We start from the raw sequence: 23,066 nt of genomic DNA on the forward strand, positions 1-23,066 counted from the left end.
GTGTCCGTGTGTCTGTCCGTGTCCGTGTGTCTGTGTCCGTGTACCTGTGTGTCTGTGTGTCTGTGTGTCCGTGTGTCCGTGTGTCCGTGTACCCGTCCGTGGCCGTGTGTCCGTGTGTCCCTGTCCGTGGGTCCGTGTGTCCCTGTCCGTGTGGCCGTGTGTCTGTGTCCATGTGTCCCTGTCTGTGTGGCCGTGTGTCCGTGTCTGTGTGTCCCTGTCCGTGGGTCCGTGTCTGTGTGTCCCTGTCCGTGGGTCCATGTGTCCGTGTGTCCCTGTCCCTGACGGTGTGTCCGTGTGTCCCTGTCTGTGTAGCCGTGTGTCCATGTGTCTGTGTCCATATGCCCGTGTCCGTGTGTCCCTGTCCCCGACGGTGTGTCCGTGTGTCCCTGTCTGTGTAGCCGTGTGTCCGTGTCCGTGTGTCCCTGTCCCTGACGGTGTGTCCGTGTGTCCCTGTCTGTGTAGCCGTGTATCTGTGTCCATATGTCCGTGTCCGTGTGTCCCTGACCCTGACGGTGTGTCCGTGTGTCCGTGTGTCCCTGTCCCTGACGGTGTGTCCGTGTGTCCGTCCCGGCTCCCAGCAGGATCCCGGTCCCTCCGCCGCGTGCCCGCGGTCCGGCCCTGGGGGCGTGTCCCGGCCCGGCCCCGCCCCGCACCTGGCCCGGCCCGCCCCGCCCGCGGCCCCGCCCCTCCCGCCCCGCGGATGCTCCGGGGCAGCGGCGGCCGCGGAGCCGGCGCGGGGCCATGGCGGCCCCGGACAGCTGCGTCAAGGTGGCCGTGAGGTGGGTGCGGGGATCGGTGCTTCCCGCGGGGGAGGGCTGTGCGTCCGGGGGGGGCCGCGCGGAGCTCGGTGCGCCCGGGATCGGTGCCGAAAGGCGGGGCGGGGCGCTGCAGCTGCGGGTGCGAGGCGGGGGTTGCTGGGTGCCCGCTCGGCTCTGAGCCCCCCGGGGCAGTGAGACCCCGCCGGGCCGGTCTCTGCCGCACCCACCACGGCCCCGCCGCTCTCCTCCCCACCCCCCTCCCCACCGTTTCGGGATCTCTCCCCCCGCTCCCCGCCGGCTCCCGCGCCGCGCAGCCCGGCGCTGCCTTCCCTGCACCCGCCCCCACCGCCCGCCATCCCCCGGGGCCGGGACCCCCGGCTCCTCCACCTGCAGAGCCGGCGGTGCCCCAGCCTGGGCAGTTCCCGGCGCTGCGCGGGTGGGTTTGGCCGTCCGAAGTGTCACCAGGATGCCGGGCATTGTGGGGGCTCCCTGCCCGCCCCCCCTCGCTGGGCGGTGGGGAAACGATGCGGTGTCTCGGTGTCCTTTGTGCTGGGAACAATGCGCCTGCAGACCCGCACCTCGCACAGGAGCTGCTGGCGGCCTCGGAGCCCGCCGGGGCTCGGGGGGCTTGGGCCGGGCGAGGAGCGGGTGACACCCCCCTGTGTCACCGTGGTCTTTGTGAGCGCCATGCCGGGCCGGTGCGCGGGGCTGTGCCGCTCCCTGCCCCTCGGGAGGAACGAGTCCCCGCGGAAAGAGGGGATCAGAATCCCACGGAGCGGCCACGCGGGACCCTGCCCGGCCCGGGTCCCTGTCACAGGGGGAAGGGACTGGCCGGCCCCCGCTCAGCCCATCCCTGTGCCGGGGCAGCCGCATCTGCCGGGCCCGCGGTGTGGGAGCGGGTCGGATCCCGGAGCAGCCCGGCCGGACACGCCGTGCCTCCCCTCTCTCTGTCCCCGGTGTCCCCGCCGGCTCGGGCAGGCGGGGGCTGGTGGCAGCGGGGGCTGTGCCGGGGCTCGGAGGGCACTGCCCGCCCTGCCTGGTCGGAGCGGGAGCACAAAAGATGCTGCTGGTGCAGCGGCAGCGATGGAGGGAGAGCGGGTGGGTGTGGGGCTGTGTGTGCGGGTGCACGCGGATGTGCGGGGCTGTGTGCGTGTGCACGCGGGTGTGTGCACCGCCACACCTCCCAGCTCCCCCTGCCCCTCCATCCTGGGAGCAGCCGCAGGCGATGTTTTTGCCATTCTCTCGAGAGGCCGAGGGTCGAGGCCAGGCTGTGGCTATGAAGGATGGGGGAGCTGCAGGAGCGACGGCAGCCCCTGATGGGGTGGCTGCACAGGGGCAGGGAGGGCTGTGCCACGATAAAGTGTTTGTGCCAGGACACTGACCCGGGAACCGAGTTAATGCTGACCATGGGGGTGGAGATTTCCCCCTAGCCAGACTCTTCCCGTCTCCATCCTGCATTTCTTTCGAGATGATGCCTTTTAATATCATCCTGGAGGTGGGGTGGGTGCCCCGCGGCATGGCGGCTGTGCAGTGGCTTCTGCTGGGCTCTCCTGATCGCTCAGGTCCCTTCCAGCAGTGGGGTCCTGGGCCGGCTGGTGCTTGGCCAGGAACCGCAGCGGGGAGGTGATGGGTGTGCAGCATTGCAGTGGGGCTGGAGCGGCCGTGGAACCAGGGAGGGGGGGAGAGGTCCAACCCTCTTGCACCCCTTCCTTGAGGGACTGAGCCGACATCCCGCTCGGTGCAGCTGTGGGAGCTGGGCAGATGGAGGGATGTGGTGCTGGAGGTGAGTCGGGAGGACAAAGGAGCAGGGGCTGGGAGCAAGGAGGCTGCAAAACAAAGCCGTCAGGTCGCGGCGCCGTGTGGGAAGGTGGCTGTGATGCTGAGCTGAGTGTGCAAGGGCTGAACTGCTCTCCCTGCAGACCACCCACCTTTTCTGCCACTGCAGCCCCGGGAGGCTGGGTCCCCTCCTGTCTTGGACTTGGAACAGAGCGAGGTTTTCCTTTGTCAGTGCTGGTGACACCCTGCTGGTAGAGCAGCCAGGCTGCAGGATTCTCTAAGAGCCTTGAAGTAAACCTGCCCCAGATCCCACCTCTGTCAGCCATCAGAGCACAGAGGAGATTGAATGTTCCTGGGATGCAGCAGGACACGGATCAAAGCTCCCCTTTGTCCCTTGATAATAACATGAATGGGCCAGCTGTGCTGTTTCTTTGGGGTCTCTGTCTTTCTTTGGGGTCTCTGTGTCTGTGCTGCTAGTGGGAGGGAGGTGGGAGCTGGGGAAGGGCCAAGGACCCTGGGAAGTGGCAGAGTGGTGTTGGTGGAATGCACTGTGTCTGCTGGGGTCAAACAGTTGATGTCAAGAGTGCCACAGCCACATCTGTGGTCCCACAGAGCCCTTGGGGTGGGAGGAGTAGGGAGTTGAACAGAGATGCTGGATCTGTGCATCCCAGTTCCTGCTGATGGTCTTGGTCTGTCAGGAGAAGGTAGGAGGGATGCTGTGGTTTTTCACAGGCTCCCGTCTTCTCCTTGAGACCCTCGTCTGCCCCATGTGCACTGGGCTCCAAAGAACCCTGGTGCTGAGCCACCAGTTGTGGTGTGGGGACGTTACTGAGGCTTTCCACGTGCTGGGAGGGAAATGGCTGGTACCTGCGGCAGCGCTGCTGTCAGCAGGAGGAAATGCAGCAGCTCCTCCTGGCCCAGGGGCTGATTTGTTCCTGTACCTTGTACCTGCAGTGCCTGCAAGGGCAGGGCTCTATCCTGCCCTGGCCCTCGCCCTCCCTGCCAGCAGGGTCTGCCTTTGCTTGCCCCTTAGCCTGGAGTGTGACTTGTGTCTCCTGGGGTGGGGAGGAGCCGGCAGGGCTGAGCTGTGCTGCACTCAGGCCGTGCCTGGGTAGCGGTCTGGGCAGGAAGCTGCTCCTGCCGCGATGGTGCTGAGCCATCCTGGGGGCCAGCCCTCCTCAGACAGCAGCCGCTGCTTCCTTCTTGGAGGTGACCTTCAAACGGGTGGCTGCAATGCAGCCGGTGCAGCAGCTCCCCATCCTGCCCTCTGTCTAGGAGCACGGCCTTGATTTGAGAGCTGGCACAGAAATTTGAGGTTTGTGCCTTGAGGCTCGGCAGCCCCTCTGCCCACAGCCCCTCCAGGATCGCAGACAGGTGCTGCCAGCTCCTGCAGCCACAGTGAGCCGGGGAGTGGCACTGGCTGTGGTGGTTGCAGGAAGCAGAGCAGAGCAGTTTTTGCAGTGTCAGGAAGGGCTGATGGCATGTATTGACCCCCGGAGCTGTTAAACTCCTTGGACGGAGGCCTGAGTGGCCTGGCTGGCTGCAGTGCTGCTCCCCGAGGGCACCTCCACACTGGCTGTCTCCTTTGAGAGAGAGTGGCATCCCCTGTGCCAGAGCTGCCCCTGGCACTGAGCATGCCTGGCCTGCTGAGGAGACGCAGGAAACGGAGCTTGTGAAATTGGGGAAGGAAGTTGAGTCGTATTTCAAGTTTATTTAAACTCTGCAACCTCCAGTGCCCTGCCGCTCTCGCAGACGCTCCTGCTGCGATGCTCTGTGGTCCACACCATAGCCCCTTGTTGGCTGGGGAGTGACTCCCAGCTCCTGCTCAGAGCCCCCCCTCCCCTCATCACCTTTGGGGGGCTTCAGCCAAGTGACTGAGCTGGCAAAGGCCTGGTGTGGGATCAGCTGTCTCCAGCCCTGCCAGCGTTGTGGCATCTCTGTTGCCACATGGCTGGGGCTCTCTGCCTGCTGGGATGCTTTCTGTGAATCCAAAGTGTCTGGAACCAACTGGGGTCAGCCACCAAGGAAGTGAAGGTGCACCCCTTCCACATCAGCTCTTCTAGGATGGGTTGGGTCCAGCTGGAAATGTTGTGTGAACCCAATTAGTGCCACTGTCCGTGCTGCCCAAAGGCTCCAGTGGGGAGTGGGAGGGCACAGCCCTGGTACCTGCTGCCCACCGTCCCCTGCTGCTGCTGTGGCTTGGAGGCCCTTTGGTGTGGTCCTGGGGGGACACTGTTTCCTGACAGCTTTGGCAGTGTTGGCCTGGCTGTGCTCAGCTGGTACAGGGCCGTGCAGGGAGAGATAAGGCAATCAATTCCACCCCAAGGCATGGGATGTGACTGTCTGCTGGAGGGGGAGGGGAAGGGGGGAGGGGAGCAGCCCATCCTGCTGTAGGGCACAGCCCTGGGGTGCTCTATCTCCCGTCTGCAGGGTCAGGGGGTAGCCCTGATCCCCACAAGATCTCAGGAGGCTGCTAAATCCACAGGGCACTGGGCTGGCAAACCACTGCTGTGGGCACCCCGGCCCCTTTCTCCCCACCCTTTGCACCTACTGAGGGCGGCTCAGCCGTGGCAGAGGGGCCCAGCCCTGTCCTGTGACTGTTGTGCTGCTGGGCTGAACCCACCCAGACACTGCTGCTGCTCTGCTTTCACTTTGGGGCTCTGCAGCCTCTGTGACTCAGGGCTCCAGAGGGCAGGGACACAGCGAAAGGAGGGAGAGCTGGGCAGCACGCTGGGCTCTGGGGCAGTGCTGAGCCCAGGTGTGTGGGTGCAGGGGGCTCTCAGCGGGGTTTTGCAGCGGAAATGTTCGAAAGGGGATGGAGGGGGAGCAGGGCTGCACCCCCCGGATGTGCCAGCACCCACAGCAGAGCAGCTTGAGGAGGGTTCTGGTGCTGCACACATCACCCATGGCAGGGGATGTAGCTGAGCACCGTGGAGCCCAGGAGCTCGGGAGCCCAGGGCCTCCCAAGGATCAGTCAGAGGACAGAGCCAGCTGCTGCCTCAGCAGTGAAATTGGAGGCAGGAGAAAATTGCAGATGAAGCCCCAAACAAAGCTGTCAGAAACATGGCTCCTGGCCCCAGGGGAGGGAAGGCGATATCCTCTGTGAGCCCAATGAGAATCACAGAGCCAGCCCTGGCCAGTGGCTGTACTGCTGTTCCTGCTGGGGGTGGGGGGCTGGCCCCGGTGGTCCCACAGGGCTATTTCCTGCTGGAGATTGTCAAAACACTCCATGCCACTGGTTAAACAGCCGGCAGATTTGGGATGTGGTGGATTGTGAGGGCAGCTGTCTCTGGGATGTGCTGCAGGAGATCAGCCTGCAGGGGCTGCCTCTGCACCCTGGGCAGTTGCTGATGGGTTTTGCTTTGGCTTGGTGGAAGGGACAGTGACTGGCACCTGCCTGCCACCCCTTCCCTCTCTGGCAGAGCAGGAGCCAGTCCAGTGCTGCCCTGGTGTGTACTTGTGTCTCCCCTGGCACTGCCCTGCTGCCCCATCTTGCTGGGAATCTGCTCTCTGTGTACAGATGCAGGTGATCCAGTCATGGCACACAGTCATTACCCCCATTCCTGGGGAGGGTTCAGAGCTGAGCCTGATTCCAGTGCAATCCCTTTCCCTGCTCTGCAGCTCCTTGGAGCCTGACATGGCTGGGAAAGATTCCCTGTCACAGCTTGCTGTAGTGGAGCCCAGTGCCAAGCTCCCCTGTCCTGTGGTCCAGCTGCCCCTGGGGCTGTGAGGGGCTGTGGGCACCTCCCTGCCCACTGTCCATGCCTGACTTTGCCAGAGTGAGATGTCTCCATCCCTGCTCTGGTCTGGGATGCTGGCTGATGCTAGCAGGGGGCTGAACTCCTGCTCCTCCTCTTCCCCTAGCCTCCCAGCACTGAGTTCCCTGGCCCAGTGTTGCTTGGTAGGAAAGCACAACCCAGCCCCTCCAGCTGGAGGAGAGGGAGGATCTCTTGGTCCATGGTGCTGTGGTCTGTGCTCATTCACTGTTTCAGGCTGCACCTGTCTGAGACAGGCATTAGGTCCAAACCTTCCCTGTTCCTTGTCCAGGTGAGGGACTGGGTTTGCTCCTGGGTGTTTCACAGCATCCCACATCCTTCTGGCCAAGGGCTTGGAATTTATTTGTATTTTGGGGAAGGGCTGGAGAAGCACCTCTTTTGTGCCACCTGCTCCCATGAATTGTGGGCAAGTTTGCTCTGGTGCTCTCTGGGGCTGCAGAATCTTCTGTCAAGGTCCTGGTGATGTTTCCCCAGTTGCAGTTGGAGTGCACTGGGAGGCTGCCAGCACACCAGCTCTAGGGCAGCCTTATCTGCAGTATGGGCAGCCCATAGTGGTGCTGGGGTGGAAGTGGGACATGGGGACCTTACAGGGCACCTGGGAAAGGGAGAGATCCTGTGGGTGTGATTCACTGAGCTGGGAGGAAATGGGAGCCTCAGTACTGGGGTGCAGAGTTGAGTGGGGAAGTGTGTCCATGTCTCCAACAGACCTGTGGGATTCCTGTGCTTCACAGGATCAGGCTGATGGCCTGGCAGCCCGAGGGTCTATTGGTAAATGATGGTTTCCTTTAACTCCTATTAATTGCCAATTCTGCTGCTGAGCCAGTGTTTTTGGGGCTGTTCCTGCGTGGCTGGAGGGGAGCTGGGACTCTGCTGGAGCATGTGGCTCATCGTGTGTGCTGTCACACGTGTGTTTCCCACCCCACCTGGGGTTTGGTGACACTGCACCCCTTTAGAGGTGACTGTCCTGGCTCTGTTTGCAAACATCCTGGTGGTGTTCCCCTTGGGCTGAGCCCAGGGTGATCCCAGTCACTGATGGGGGTGAAGGTGGAGTCCAGGGAGATCCCAAACTGCATTGGCTCCTGCATCCCCTGGGCCCTGCTGGGGCTGGGTGTCCCTGGTGCTGGCTGTGCAGGCAGCATGTCCCTCATCCCTGCTCTCAGCACGGAGCAGATGGTGCAGCTCACAGCCTCGTGCTCCTGCCAGAGCTAATGAGCAGCACATGGTGCCTGCCACGGCCTGATTTAAAGGTTTCCCTAAGCCTGGGAAAGTCTGGAGTGGTGGGATTAGGGGGAGCCCAGGGGGCTCTGGGGTGCAAGGCAGTGGGGCTTGCCCTGCAGAGGAGCAGGCTGGTTGGTGTTGGGGTGGGTTTTCTTGGGGGATGGATGTAGAGGCATGTCCCCCCTTTGGGCTGTGCCCAGTGGGCCTCTGGGTGCACCCCAGCTCTGTGGGGTGTCTCCAGGCTGCCCAGGAGCTCTGTGTTGTCCCAGTGCTAATCCAGTCATGCTGGCTGTGGTACCCACTGCCTTGGCAGGGTTTGACTGGGCACAGTGGCTTGGGGGGCTCTGTGCTGGGCTTGGTTCTGCTGAGAGGTGCCTGGCTATATCTCTTAATTGGGCTGTTTGCTGACCAGACCTGGCAGTCTCCAGGGAGCCTGATTCAATTTTCTCTGATTGCTGAGCCACTTCCCTGCTGTGGTAATTAAATGCTGAACTTTGTCTTGATTTGTGTCCAACATAACCTGTGTGCAGAGAGGCAGCCCTTGGCAGCCAGCCTTCTCCAGGTCCCCATGCTCAGGGAGAATGGGGCTGGGACGTCCTTTCCCAGGTGAGGGGGGAGATTCTCCTGTGGGAGCCACTGGGGAGGGTGGGCAGCCCCATCCATGCTTGAGGTGTTGGCCTGGAGATGTGGGAAAACCTGGAGCATTTTGCTCTGATCCTACCCCGTGGAGCTGCTTGGCCAAGCTGAGTGCCCCACACACCACCTCACCTGTGGGTCTGTGATGCCTGGGCTGCCCCTCACCCATGAGATGTCCTGGGAGAGCACTGGAGGATGTGAGAGCTGCTCCTCCTGGCTGACTGGGCTGCTTGGTGGGATTACAGGGCAGCAGCAAAGCATGGACAGCAGGCTTGGGGCAGAGCAGAGTGAAGTAGGTGGGGAACAGAGAGGACAGCGAGGCTGGCACGGGGGCTGTGGGCAGGGCTGGGCTGCTGGGCAGCTGCTCCCGGTGCTGGGGAGGCTGGAGGGGCCTGCTGGCACAGGGAGCAGAGATGGGGCCATGGCAGGAGTGGGGATGGGAGCAGGGCAAGCTCAGGGGATGTGGGGATGGGAGTGGGGTGAAAGCAAGGTCATGTGGGGAGGGGAAATGGGGTGAATGCAGGTGATGTGGGGAGTGGGGTGAGCACAGGTGATGTGGGAGCAGAAGGAGTGCAGGCAGGGTGGAGAGAAGAGCCAGGTGCTGTCTGGGCTTGCCCAGCCCACCTGTCCTGACAGGCTCCCAGAGCTGGGCTGTGCCCCTGGTGGGGTCTGGCAGCTCCAGCTCTGCCAGCCCACAGTGGGCTGGGGGCAAGCCCAGGTGAGGAGCAGTGCCTCAGCAGCACTGCAGTGGGCAGCCGTGCCCCTCTGCAGACAAGGTGGACAGGAGATGGTGGCTATGAGTGTCTGGGGCCTGGCACAGAGAGGGAAAATCCCATGGAACTCTTCCACCCATCACTCTCCAGCTCTCTGGCTCTGCTCCCTGGGCAACCAGCCCTTCCTGGCTGGGCAGCCTCCATGGGAGGGAGGAGGAACAGCTCTTTGTAGGGTCTGCAGGCAGTTTGCAGAGAGGTCATGGAGGGACAGGAGCTCTTTGTGATCCCCCAGTCTATGAACAGCTGCCCTACAGCCCCCTGACAGCACTGGGAAACGTTGGAAGATGTGAGTGCTCAGGCTCCCTGCGAGGTGGAACAGTCCCCGTGTGACATGGGAGATCCTGGGTGATGGATCCGGGTCCCTCTGCCCCTGCACAGGGCAGCTGTGTCTCAGCAGGATGGTGTGGCCTGGGTGTGCCCACAGGCAGTTTGGTGGGGTGGGGCTGTCCTGGCTGTGCCTCTGTGCTGAAGGGCTGTGGGAGTGTGCTGCCATGGCTTTGCCAAAGTGCTGGGGGCCAAAGGGTGCTGTGAGCCCCTTGGGGCTGCCGTGGTGCTGGGCTGGGCTGGGAGACAGGAGGCTGGTACAGCTGGGTGAGGAGGACATGAACCCAGCAGTCCGTGTCAGCCAGGCTGTGCAAGGAGACAGCCTCCCTTGGGAGCACAGGAGGCTGCTGCTGTCAGTGCTGTGTGCAGCCCTGACCTGGGGATTCTGGCTGTGCCCCCATCCATCCCCTTGCCTCTTGTAGGGCTTGAGATGCTGGGATGGGGAGATCCCTCCGTACCTGCTAGGATCAGGGATCCATCCCCAGGCTGACCCTGCCTGTGGAGCTGCCTCACAGTGCCCACCTGGCACCTTGCTGCCAGCCCCTCCTCCACTCCCCCAAGCCTGGCATGGGGCAGCAGTGCAGAACAGCTCACCCTTTGTGCCTGCCTCAGCTCCTGCCCCTCGGGTGCAGGACCCGCTCCCCGCCCTCCTTGCAGATGCTCGGTGTCCCTCCAGCTCAGCCATGGAGACGGTGCTTTCAGCGCCTGCCAGCCTGGCAGGGATGGCAAGGGGAGCAGTGGAGACGCTCCAGCCGGGGTCCCCTTTGTGCGTGTCCCTGTGTGCTGCAGCTCTCCTGGCATGCCTGGCTCGTGCTGATGCTTTGGATGCTGCTGCTGGATCAGGCTCCTGCTGTGCCGCCCGTCATCGCCCCAGCGGGAGCTGCCGGTTCGGGAGGGATGTTCTGCACCCCTGCCTGCTCCTCTGTGTGTTCATCCTCCACCTCCTGCCTGGTGTGCTGGCTGCCTGGGAAGGTTTTCTTGGCAGGAGCATTTGGCTGGGGCTGTGCAGCTCTGTCCTGGCTCTCCATTCCTTGTCACCGTCCCTTCAGAGGGAGCTGAGGGGCTGATGTTGGTGTGGCTGTGGTCCTGCTGGCTTTCTCCTTTCCTGCTGGCTTTCTCCTTCCTAGGGTGCTGCCTGTGATGATGCTGGTATATTCATATGGGCAGGAGGGAGATGAGCACTGAGCTGCTGGCCTCAGGACAGGCTGTGTCCTCCCTATGCCAGCTTTGGGCAGAGGTGGTCACCAGTGCCAGTGTGGGGCTGGCTGGGCACAGGCTGTCGGGGAAAGCTGCGGCTTAGGTCACTCCTGCCAAGCTGGAGGGCAGCACCCTGCTGGTGATCTGTTGGTTAATTTTGGCTGGCATTTAATAGATGGGTAGGAACCCATCACGTAACAGGAGCCTGTGTCATGGGCTCGCAGGAGGGCAGCAAGGCTCTCCTGTAGGCCAGGACACCCCAATGTGTTTGGCTCTGCTGTGGGTCCCACTGGTTGGCACAAGCTGTCCTCAGGGCTGGTGGCTCATGACCAGGTGTGGAGCAGGTTGGCTATGTCTTGGTTTGAAAAACAGGTGTCCGCTGAGGAATGTGGGAGCCTCTCTTTTGAAATGGAAAATGTAAACCCCCTCCTTCCAAATTATTGTAATTTTGAAATTAAGGAGCTCTCAGGTAAAGATATGGGAATAGGAATAACAGTTCTTTACTAGGAAAATTAAAATAAAAAGACAGTAATACTAAAAAACAAAACACTGATGGAGTCAGAACACAACCTGACACTCCATCAGGCAGGGTGTTGGCAGCAGTCCCATTAAATGGTGGCTGCATCCTCCTGCAGTGACAGATGTGATTCAGCTGAAGCAGTGCTCCTGTAGAAGGTGCAGTTTTCCTCTGAAGGTCCAGTGATGTTGTAGAAGGGTCTGGTTTTCTTCTGGAATCCAGTGGAAAAGGCTGCTCTGATGTTCCAAATCTCAGATTTTATCTGGGTAGGAAATGCTTGGCTCCTCCCCCTGGATGAGGCATCTCCCAATGGGATGATGGAATTTTATCAGTCATGCACTGGGACTCAGTTGTGGAAAAGATGAAGAGCACTGCCCTACCTGGTTTAACAGATGGTGATAGAATCCATACTTTTGGTTGCATCCTGCTTTACAACCCAAGACAGGCTGGCAGGTGAGGGAGCATCTCTGTCATTCACAAGTTTGACCCTGACAGCATCACACCCAGTTCTCCTGGACCTATGAACAGACAGCATGTGGCCAGGATCTTTTTTGGTAGAGGTAGGGACAAGGAGTGCCAGAACACACTCAGATGGTGACTTTATGGCTACCAAAGTTGCTCATCTCTGTTGGGGAACATGGGAAGCTCAGGCAGAGGATGGCAGGCACTGCAACCTCCTGCAGCATTACTGGTTGGGGTTGGGGACAGGGCCAAGGACAGAGCCCAGGCTGGTGCTGTGGGTGATTGTCATGTTTGGCTGGAATGCTGCTGGCAGGAAAGAACCTGGTGGAGGCTGCTCAGTGCTGGCTGGCCATGAGCCCAGGTGTGCCCGAGAAGGCCAATGGGACTTGGCTTGTACCAGCCACGGGACCAGGGCAGTGCCCATCCCTCTGAGCTGGGCACTACTGAGGTACCTCCAATCTGAGGAACCTTCACAAGAAGGACATTGAGGGGCTGGAGCATGTCCAGAGAAGAGTCTGCAGCACCAGGAGCAGTTGAGGGAGCTGGGAAAGGGGCTCAGCCTGGAGAAAAGGGGGCTCAGGGGGAACCTCCAGACTCTGCACAAGTCCCTGACAGGAGAGTGGAGCCAGGTGGGGGTTGAGCTCTGCTCCCAGGTAAAGTGACAGGGCAAGAGGAAATGGCCTCAAGTTGTCCTGGGGAGGTTTAGGTTGGATATCAGGGAAAATTTCCTTCTTGGTAGGGTGGTCAAGCACAGGCTGCCCGGGCAGTGGTGGAGTTGCTGTCCCTGAGAGTGTTCAAAATATGTGTGGATGTGGCACTTGGGGACATGGTTTAGTGGTGAACATGGCAGAGCTGGGGGAATGGTTGGACCTGGTGATCTTAGAGGGTCTTTTCAATCTAAACAATTCCATCATTCCATGTTTGGAGGAGATGTCATGGTGCCTGGGCATGACTAGGAACTACATGTGGACACCTCTCTAACCCAACCAGGGTCTTGTGTTGCTCAGGTCCCAGCCTGGTGGGATTTCTGAGAGAGCAGGGGTGCAACACTGATGCAGGAGAGCTGGGGCAGTTGGACACTGGGGAGCAGGAGGAGCAGCTGCACTGGCCTAGAGAAACCTGTCTCCTGGTGGCTACATAAGATTTCCATGATGCTGTGTCGTGTGTGTGCTTTCCCACATGAGTTTTGGCAGCTGGTGCCTGTCCTTGCCCTCTTGCTCCACTCATCCCACTCTCAGAGCAGAGCCTGTAGTATTTGTCCACCAGCTGGCAGCAGCTCCCAGGGACAGCCCTGGGTGGTGCTTGGCCAATTGCCTGAAGAGCAGGACCTTCCTGGGGGATTCCTGCATCCCCAGTGTCTCTCATGTGCTGGGGAGATGGGGCAGGATGGCAGGGGGAGCACACTGGGGACTGGCACGTGGGTCCTCCCCAACCACAAAAGTCTCCTGGCTGGAAGAGCCAGGGTGAAGGATGGGTCTCTAGGGTACTGGGAGCTGGCTGGGCAGTGAGATTTGGGGAATGGGGCAGATGGTTTTGGTGTATGGACCCTGGAACAGCCCAGCATGGCCGGCTCCAAGTGAGTTCCTAAATGCCCTGTGAAAGATCCATGTGCACACACCTCTCTAGTGCTGCTGCTCATGCTGTTGCAAACCCCCCTTGCAGGTATTTAACCCCCTGGGAGGAGTGGAGAGACAAAGAAATATTTTGCTAAAATCCTGCTCTCGTTTTTCCTGAGACAGAAAAAATTCCCAAACGTATTGTGGCTCCAGTTTATTCCTCTGCCCATTCCCTGGGGCTGCAGTTGCTGTTCATGTCTAGGGTGGGGATGGGGGAAGCACATCATCTTGCTCCAAAAGTAATTAAAGTCAGGGATAATTTTTCTGGAGGAGGGTGGAACCCTGGGAAGGCGACAGGAACGAGTCTGGGACTGAGCACATCAGAAGCTGCTTTTTATTGTGGCTGCTGAGCTAAATATATCCACAGAGGCACAGAGCAGTTCCCATGCGTCTGCTGCATGGGCTGGGGGAGTGCAGGGGTGCTCGTGCCCTGCCTGTCCTGCTAGGGACAAACCCAAACACAGCCCTGGGCTTTGGCCCTCCTGGGCTGGGTGAGGAGCAGAGAATCACGCGTGAAGCTGTGTCAGGGGAGGGTCAGGTTGGATATTGGGGAAAGGTTCTTTCCCCAGAGGGTGCTGGGCACTGCCAGGCAATGGGCACAGCCCCGAGGCTGCCAGAGCTCCAGGAGAGTTTGGACAGCACTGCCAGGGATGCACAGGGTGGGATTTGGGCTGTCTGTGCAGGGCAGGGGTTGGACTGGATGATCCTGGTGGGTCTTTCCAGCTCAGGAGATTCCATGATTCTGGTCCCAATGCACACAGCCGCTGCTCAGGTCTTGGTGTGGCTTGCCAGGGATGTGGTTGGAAAGAATTAATAGCGGTGTTTATGGAGCACCCGGGGACGGGAGCTGTGCAGTCATTAGCACTAATGAGAGCTATTTGCATGGCGCTTGGCTCCGAACTCCTTTCTCCATGAGTCCCCTGGGAGCCCCCTGCTTCCTGCAGCCGGTGCATCCATCCACCGCAGCCGAGCTGTGCAGCCCTGCAGAGCAGCAGTGTCTGTGCAGGTCTGGCTGCTCTGTTCCCACACTCCTCAGGCAGGGATTGAGAGCACTGGGTGGGATGTGATGGGTGGGTCACGCTCCCTGCCCAAGCCAGGAGCCAGCACAGCCTCGCCTGTCCCGGTCCCGTGGTCGAGTTCAAGGCTGGCGACAGCTTTTGGGCTGGGTGGTGCTTTGCTTCAAACGGTGAGGACTGGCTTGTCATGGGTTTGTGTTTTGCATTTCCAGCCTTTGTAGCTGTAGTTTGATGTGTCTGTGTTGGGAGTGAGTGGGGCAGTGCTGTGGCTGCCTGGCTGTTCCCCAGTCCCTGCTGGAGCTGCTTTGGTGCCATCCACAGCCCTGTCTGTGCCCAGCCCTGCCAGGGGCATCGGGGGCAGTGAGCCATTGCAGCCACCAGGGCTGCCTGGCTGGGGGTCCAGGACAGTTCTAGGGCCAGGCTGTGTTTGCCACCAGCTCTGTGCCCAGCCCTGCCTGTCCCTCATTCGAGGAGGTGTCTGCTGGTATTTCTGGGATGTGTCAGCCTCTGTTCTCAGCTACAAACAGGGCAGGGTTATGGCTGCAGGAGCTGAAGCATCCCCTGCCCTGTATGCTCGGTGCTGCAGAGACGCTGCCAGTCTCCTGCCTACATGAGCCACATCTCCAACAGGAGTTGTAGAATGTCCTGAGCTGGAAGGGACAAGATTCACTGACTCCAGCTCCTGGTACTGTGCAGGACACCCCAGCAATCCTACTCTGTGCCTGGGAGCGGTGTCCGGACTCCCCTGGAGCTCTGGCAGCCTCAGGGCTGTGCCCATTCCCTGGGGAGCCTGGGCAGTGCCCAGCACCCGCTGGGGAAAGAACCTTTTTCTAATATCCAACCTAATCCTCCCCTGGCACAGCTCCAGCTGTTACTGGAGTCCTTTCACTGTTGTTGGGTCCTATCACTAGTCACAGAGAGCAGAGATTGAGCTGCTCCTTGTGGGGAAGCTGCAGACCTTAATAAGGTCTGACTTCAGGCTGCTTTTGTCCAGTCTGAACAAGCTAAGTGACCTCAACCGCTTCTCATAGGGTTCCTCAAGGTCCTTCACCATTCTTATGTCCCCTCTTTGGACACTCCCTAATACCTTTATGTCCTTCTTGCACTGTGGTGCCCAAAACTGCATGCTGCACCAGTGGGGAGCAGTCTTTTCCCTCTGATTGTGCTGGACTAGACACGCTCTGGCACATGGATCACAGGATGGGCTGTGCTCACATCCTCAGGACCAGACTGGTGTCCCCAAGGCTGGGCTGCCCTCAGCCTGCTTCTCCTCCCACAGGATCCGTCCGCAGCTGCCCAAAGAGAAGATAGAGGGATGTCACATCTGTACCTCGGTGACACCTGGTGAGCCCCAGGTGCTGCTGGGGAAGGACAAGGCCTTCACCTATGACTTTGTCTTTGACCTGGACACGTGGCAGGAGCGGATCTACACCACCTGTATGGGGAAGCTCATCGAGGGCTGCTTCGAGGGCTACAATGCCACTGTGCTGGCCTACGGGCAGGTACAGCTGTGCCCTCACCCTGGGGTGTGAGAGGGCACCTGCACAGCTTAACAGGGGGAGGGTGTGTGAGAGAGCAGAGTTGTCCCTGTTTGGGTGAGAGCTGGGGGCAGGGGGGGCCTTGGGTGGGAAGAGGGGGTGGCAGGGCTGGGAGTGTGGGAGCTGGGGGTCAGCAAGGGTGGTTGGGGAGCCTAAACTAGCAGGGGTGAAAATGTGGGGTGCATTGGGCAGAGCTGAGCCTGGGAGGGCTCAGGCAGCTCCCCCTCGCTGTCCCTGCACAGACTGGAGCAGGGAAGACCTACACCATGGGCACCGGCTTCGACATGAGCATCTCGGAGGAGGAGCAGGGCATCATCCCCCGGGCCATCAGCCACCTCTTCAGCGGCATCGAGGAGCGCAAGCGAGCGGCCCAGAGCCAGGGCGTGGCTGCACCCGAGTTCAAAGTCAGCGCCCAGTTCCTGGAGGTGGGTGTGGGAGGGCTGGGGGGCACCATGGCCCTGGCCTGTCCTTGCTCCCCTCCCGTGCCTCGGGCTCCTGGAGATCTCCGTGTCCTGACTAGTTCCTGGCAGAGCTGGACCCTGTGACAGGCATGGGGCTGGGGATGTGTCGAAGCACCCACCTGTGGTTGGCCTCCTGATGCTACCAGCTGGGTGGAGGGAGCTCTCAGCATGGGGAAAAGTCTTACAGCTTGTTCCCCTGGGATACAGGGGCTCTGGGCTGTTTGTTACCTCTGTGTGAGGTCAAGGATAGCCTGCTGCCTTGGACCAGAGTTCGCAGTGAAACAGGAGAGAAGAAAGTGCCACTCTCGTGGGGGGGTGAGGAAGGACTGTGCTATTTTCCCTGCCCTTTGTTGCATTTCTGACCTTGAGAATGCATCTTCTCCTGCTCAAAAGCCTCTTCTATTAACTGCTTCATTCCCTGGAGAAGTTTGTTCTGGGAAGCCTGTAGACCTCATGTATTAGCAGCATTTTTCCTGAGAGTTGCTCCTGGACTGAAAGAGGAAAGAGGTGTTTTAAGGCCCCAGTGAGAAAGCACAGGGTGGTGCTAAGCAAAGCTGAGCTCCCAAGCAAGTTTTGTCTGGTTGAGGTTGGGACCGGGGATGCTCCCAGAGAAGATGGGCAGGGAGGAGCCCTGAGCTGTGATCTTGCCTCTGGGTGGCTTTGTTGGCCATCACATCTGGGTGTCTTCAAATGTTGATGGCTTAGGGAGGGCCCAAAGTCACCTCCTTGCTGGAAAAATCCTTCCCACTTATGTCTCCATCTGCAGAGCCTTTGTTAGCTCCTGTGGTGCTGTCATGCCCTCCCATTCCCATTACTTGGTCTATCCAAGCTCCTGGTTGCCTGCCCAATTGTGCTCAGTTTGTGGGGCTTCTGTTTAGGGATCCTTTGTGCTGGGATGGAAATGAAGACAATTTCCTTCCTGTCCTGAAGTCCTGCATGGCTAAAGCAGCACATGGCCACATCAGGCACTGGTCACTACCCCTGCTGTCCTGGCAGGGGCACAGGACTTGTTCTGGCTGATCCCTGTCTTGTGACTTTGCTCCTGGGGGCAGGCTCTGGGAGCAGGATTATACCTCTGAGGAGCCTGGCAGCACCTGGGGCAGCCAGGGATGGATTAGCCTGATCCCTTCTGCTGGCCAGGAACCTGCAATCCTTGCGTGACCCGGTGCAGATCATGGGGGTGAAGAGGTGACATTGAATGGTGGTAGCAGGAGGACAGATGGGCTGGGGTGTTCCTCCATACTGAGGGGGCTGAGAGGGGACCCTGCAGAATTAGGGTATGGATGGAGTCAGCTATGGGGCAGCAGGGTTTTCCTGCTTGTTCAGCACCCCCTGGTCCCCCTTAGCCCCTTTCCACCTGACAGAGATAACCTTGAGCTGTGATGAGAGTAGGGTTTCACTGGCTCCTGTGGCCAGGTGACCCTGGAAGGCTGGGGGGATGTGTAGCTCCTGGGTGTTTGCTCAGTGGAGCTGCTTGTGTGTACCAGGAACTGGACAGCTTTGGGTTGCAGAAACCAACCCAGATTGCAGCTCAGAGCTTTGAATGGCAAGTTCTGGAGCACCAGTCTGATGAGGAGTGGTTGAGGGAATTGGGGGGCTCAGGGGGACCTTCTTTCTCTTTACAACTTCCTGACAGGAGGGTGGAGCCAGATGGGAATCAAGCTCTGCTCCCAGGGACAAGGAATAGGACAAGAGGAAACAGCCTCAAATTGTGCCAGTTGAGGTTTACATTGGATGTTAGGAAAAATTTCTTCCCTGAAATTGTGGTGTAGCACTGGCACAGCTGCCCAGGGCAGCAGTGGAGTTGCCATCCCTGGAAGTGGTCAAAAGATGTGTGGGTGTGGCATTTGGGGACATGGTTTAGTGGTGAACATGGCAGTGCTGGGAGAGTGGTTGGACAGGATTATTTTAGAGGACTTTTCCAATCTGAAGGATTCCATGATTTTGTGCATCTTCTCCTCTCTGCATGCACATGCTTGTGCCTGCTGTCCTACACCTGCACGCAGCCCAGCTGCCCTGTCAGCCTTGCAGACGTGTGAGCACACACGGCTATGGGGAGCAGCAGCAGGGTGCCAGAGGGCAGCTCCTGCCAGTCCCTCAGTGCCAGGCTTGAGCAGCTCGTGCTTGCTCTGCTCACCCCACACCCCCTGCCCTGCTCAGCTCTACAACGAGGAGATCCTGGACCTGTTTGACAGCACCCGCGACCCCGATGCACGCCACCGCAAATCCAACATCAAAATCCACGAGGATGCCAGTGGGAGCATCTACACCACGGGGGTCACATCACGCCTCATCAGCTCACAGGATGAGGTGAGTGCAGGAGGGGGCAGACACAAAGCAGGGCTGGCAGCTGGGTGCCACTGGCCAGAGATGTGCTATGTGGTCACAGCTTGGTGGGGGAAGAGCTCTCCCAGGATGGGAGAGCATCGCTGGGGGTGTTCTGGAGGTCATTGTGCTTGCTGAGCTGCACAGGGTCTGTCCTGACTCCCTAGAAAGGTGCTTGAAGGTTTCCTTCCCTGCCTGGTGTCGTTGTAGCTGATCCAGTGCCTAAGGCAAGGAGCTCTTTCCCGCACCACTGCCAGCACCCAGATGAACGTGCAGAGCTCCCGGTCCCATGCCATCTTCACCATTCACCTGTGCCAGACAAGAGTGTGTGCCCGCCCAGAGCTGGTGAGATGTGGTCCTGCCTCATGGCCAGGGTTCCTGGGTTCCATACCCAGGTGATGCATGAAGTTCCCTTGGGAAGGGGAGAGGGTTTGAAGTCTGACAAAGAGAAGCAGAGATTTTTCTGTCTTCTTTCCAGTCATGGCCAGCATTAAGATTTAATGGGAGCTGAGGGTGAGTTGATCCAAGGTGGGATGGTTCAGAGCAAGCTGCTCTGGGGATCCTGTCCCCATCTCTGAGGGGCTGGATATGGAGGGTGAATGCTTGGCTCAGACTCGCTGAGTGAAGGCAAGGGAGCCTCTGCCTGCTCCACTCTGGGGTAGTGACCCCTCATGTGTCCCTGGTTGCAGGTGAATGAGGAGGTGAGCAGCCTTCTGGATGGATCCCAACCTGCTGCTGAGTACGAGACCTTGACAGCCAAGTTTCACTTTGTGGACCTGGCTGGCTCAGAGAGGCTGAAGCGGACGGGTGCCACTGGCGAGAGAGCAAAGGAAGGGATCTCCATCAACTGTGGGCTGGTACAGCACTGGGCTGCACTGTTGGGTGGGGGGAGTGGCAGGGCAAGGGCTGCCAGGGAACCCTGTGACACTTCTGGCTCTTGCTTGGAGCTACCCTGGGCTGTTGGGGTGCTGCTGTCTTGGCTGGGGTTTGTGTTGATGGCATGAAGTGCAGTGCCGATGGTGAGAGCACAGCTCTGTGCCAAAGGAGGCTTGTGCTTTGGGGAGGGGTGCAGCTGGGCACAGTGGTGCAAGTCCCAAAATCAGAGCTACAAAACCCACTCTGGGGCTTGATGCTTCTTCTCAGTGCAGCCCAGGCTAAGGGAAACCCCGTGCCGGCCCCTTGTGCAACCCAAACCTGTGCTTCAGTGCATGCCCCAGGCCTGACGTGCTGGCCACATGGCAGCTGTATCCTCAGCCAGGGCTGAAGCTGGGGGGTTCCTTTTATGTTGGTAGCTGGCCTTGGGGAATGTCATCAGTGCCCTTGGAGACCAGAGCAAGAAGGTTGTGCACGTGCCCTACCGTGACTCCAAGCTCACCCGCCTGCTGCAGGACTCCCTTGGGGGCAACAGGTAAGGGGGTCCCAGGGGGAGCTGAGTTTGGGCTGAGGGCTGCTGGGGCTGTCCCCCTGCAGATGGGGCTGAGGGGACTCTGGAGCTATGTAGGAGCTATCTCAGGACCCCAGTGGCTGCCCAGTGAGGAAGAGATACCTTCTTCCAGCCATGGCATGGCATTACAGATGTAAAGACCATGGCTCCTCATCAGCCTCAGGTGCAATTAGCAGCTTTGGCAAAATCACCTGGTGCAAAACCTTCCTCAGTCCTCACAGATCTGGAACTTGGCAAGTGATGGTGCCCAGTATGGGATTGAATTCCCTGCCTCTTCTCCAAAGAGGGAGGCATTGAGGAGGGGCTTTCTTCGCTCGGTGCAGTGTGATGTACTTGGGTCTTGTGGATGCTCTGGCTCTGGGAGGGATGAACCCAGTTCATACCTTGTTTTAAAACCTGGAAGGGCCCAGGATGGGCTTCCATCCAGGATGGGTGCCTGGGGGCACATGGTCTGTGCTGAGTCCTGGGTTTCCACCTGCTGGGTTACTGAGCTGTGCCGGGACTGTCTTTCACCCTGCCCTTGCATCCCCAAGCCAAACCATCATGATTGCCTGTGTGAGCCCCTCTGACCGGGATTTCATGGAGACCCTGAACACGCTCAAGTACGCGAACCGGGCTCGCAACATCAAGAACAAGGTGGTGGTGAACCAGGACAAGACGAGCCAGCAGATCAGCGCCCTGCGGGCTGAGATCGCCCGGCTGCAGATGGAGCTCATGGAGTACAAGGCAGTGAGTGCTCCGTGTCCTGCTCTGACCCTGGCCAGCAAGGCAACCAATGCAGCCAGTTGTTCACTGCCCCCCAGTGGGATGGGGGAGAGAACTGGAAGAGTAACAGTGAGAACTCATTGGTTTAGGTACTGTTTAAGAAGTAAAGCAAACCAAGGAACTCATTCCCCATGTTCCATCACAGAGAGGTGTTCAGCCATCCCCAGCCCATCAGGGCTCCCTCAAGTGTAACAGTGACTTGGGACAACACTGCAGGCATCCTGTTTCTTCTTCCTTCCCCCAGCTTTATATGCTGAGCATGACATCATGTGGTTTGGGATATCCCTGTGGTGAGGGCAGAACAGCTGTCCTGGATGTGTCTCCCCAGCTCCTTGTGCACCCCTGGCCCAACGCTGGTGGGTCAGGGTGAGGGGCAGAACAGCCCTTGGTGCTGTGCAAGCCCTGCTCAGCAAGAGCTGAATCATCCCTGTGGGATCAGTGCTGTTTTCAGCACAGATCCCAAACACAGCACCACATAAAGCTGCTGTGAGGAAAATGAGCCTAGCTGATGGAGCAACCCTCGGGTGAGGAGGCAGAGACAGATAAAGTCCCCTCCTTTTGTTTGAGCTGGGGCAGGGTTAGTGGGACAGACCCTCCTGTCCCCTGCCCCTATGGATAGGGGTAACTGCTAGGAGGAGTCAGGACACTTAAGAAGCAGGGTCTCAGCTCCTGCCTGTAAAGGCAGGACCCTGGCCAGGTTTTGGAGGTGGTAAGGCAGGGAGCAGCCCTGAACCATCTCTCACCTGTGTGTTCAGCTCAGGCTTTCCTGGTCCCCAGGTTTGTCCCAGCTCTCTAGGCTGGGGTTGCCCCTGGGTGGGTCTGCGTGTCCCAGCTTGCCCTGCACTCAGGGGGTTCCCTCCTGTGCCCCCAGGGCAAGCGGGTGATCGGGGAGGATGGCTCGGAGGGCTACAGTGACCTGTTCCGTGAGAACGCCATGCTGCAGAAGGAGAACAACACCCTGCGCATGAGGGTCAAGGCCATGCAGGAGGCCATTGATGCCATCAACAGCAGGGTCACCTACCTCATGAGCCAGGAGGCCAACCTGATGCTGGCCAAAGCAGGTGAGGCTGGGCTGGTACGTGGCAGGGTGTGGCAGCCCAGGAAGCAGCTGGGACGGGGGCTGTGCCACAGCCGGTGTCTGCCTCTGTCCAGCTGTGCCTCTGTGCTGCAGGTGACGGCAACGAAGCCATCGGCACCCTCATCCAGAACTACATCCGGGAGATTGAGGAGCTGAGGTGAGTGGGCACACAGCTGGCACAACTGGGGAGTCCAAGGTGTGAGGCTGGATGGCTCACACATCTCACTGCCTCCACACTGCTGGGGTGAGCTGTAAGCCTTGTGCAACAGAGCTGGTGGCACTGCTGCTACAAAGAGTTGAAGGAGTCCCAACCTTGGTGCCAGGCAGTGCTTTGGTGATTGTTGGAGTGGGGAGGGCATTGATGGAGGGGGAGGTCCTGTTTGAAGTGCCTGGGGTATTCCAGGGACTGCTGCCTCCCAAAGGTGGGTCCAATCCAGTCTCATGCTCAATTCTGGTACCCTCTCTGGCAGCATTGTGGCTTTCTGACCCATCATTAGTTGGAATGGTTTAGTTGTGACTCTGTCCTTGGCTCATGCCATCCAAGCATATCATGTTCAGTCTATAGAAGACTCTGGGAAGATTTTAGAGCCCCTTCCACTGCCTAAAGGAGGCTTATAATAAAGAGGGAGAGTGCTGGATTTTAATTTTTTTACATGGACTGATAGTGATAGGACAGGGGAAAATGTCTTTAAACTAAAAGTGGAGAGATTTAGATTAAAGTAAGGAAAGAATTCTTCCCTGTGAGTGTGGTGAGGCAGTAACACAATTTGCCCCAAGCAGCTGTGGTTATCCCATATCTGCAAGTGTATGCAGCTTGGAGCAACCTGGCCTAGTGGAAGGTGTCCCTGCCCATGGCAGGAATGTGGTTCAAGGTCCCTTCCAGCCCAAACTGTTCTGTGATTCTAAACCCAGGCAAGATTTCCCCCTGCTGGGATGTGGGATGGCCCCTCTTGCACTGTGCCTGTTTCCCCTCCCTAGGACAAAGCTCCTGGAGAGCGAGTCCATGAACGAGTCCCTGCGCCGCAGCCTCTCGCGGGTTTCTGCCCGGCCCCCGTTCTCCGTGGGCTCCTCTCCAGGCTCTGGCCTGGCTGCTCTGTGCAGCCCCGCAGCTCCCACGGACACTGAGGCCTCTGACGTCCTCCGGAGGGCCAAGCAGGACCTGGAGCGCCTCAAGAAGAAGGAGCGGCGGCAGCAGAGGAAGAGGTGAAGGGAGCTGGGCAGGGGAGCTGTGTGCTGTCTGTGCTGTGGGGTTGGGAATCCTGCTTCCCCCATCCCTGCTACAGCCAGAGCCTGCACACCTGGGGCTGAGCCCTGCCCTGCCCTGCCCTCCCAACCCTGCCCTTGGTCTCCTGTTCACCCATCATGACCTTCCAAAGGCTGTCTTCC

General features: G+C 59.4%; 1 protein-coding gene across 6 annotated transcripts in view; it reads left to right on the plus strand.

Annotated features, from left to right (window-relative positions):
- Positions 1 to 710: 710 nt before the first annotated feature.
- The window catches only part of KIF21B (kinesin family member 21B), a 38,307-nt gene continuing 15,951 nt past the window's right edge, over positions 711 to 23,066 (plus strand). For all 6 annotated transcript variants that reach the window (XR_004420077.1, XM_033079932.2, XM_033079935.2 and 3 more), the window contains exons 1-11: positions 711 to 779; positions 15,349 to 15,571; positions 15,850 to 16,032; positions 18,229 to 18,378; positions 18,604 to 18,738; positions 19,083 to 19,250; positions 19,686 to 19,801; positions 20,371 to 20,566; positions 21,474 to 21,663; positions 21,774 to 21,837; positions 22,659 to 22,883. Coding sequence is in view for 5 of the 6 variants with exons in the window: in XM_033079932.2 (XP_032935823.1) it covers positions 742 to 779; positions 15,349 to 15,571; positions 15,850 to 16,032; positions 18,229 to 18,378; positions 18,604 to 18,738; positions 19,083 to 19,250; positions 19,686 to 19,801; positions 20,371 to 20,566; positions 21,474 to 21,663; positions 21,774 to 21,837; positions 22,659 to 22,883 (1,688 nt within the window). In the remaining variant the exon portion in view is untranslated. The remainder of the gene's footprint in view (positions 780 to 15,348; positions 15,572 to 15,849; positions 16,033 to 18,228; positions 18,379 to 18,603; positions 18,739 to 19,082; positions 19,251 to 19,685; positions 19,802 to 20,370; positions 20,567 to 21,473; positions 21,664 to 21,773; positions 21,838 to 22,658; positions 22,884 to 23,066) is intronic.

The sequence above is a fragment of the Catharus ustulatus genome, chromosome 25 (genome assembly GCF_009819885.2).
Source record: "Catharus ustulatus isolate bCatUst1 chromosome 25, bCatUst1.pri.v2, whole genome shotgun sequence".
NCBI lineage: Eukaryota > Metazoa > Chordata > Aves > Passeriformes > Turdidae > Catharus > Catharus ustulatus.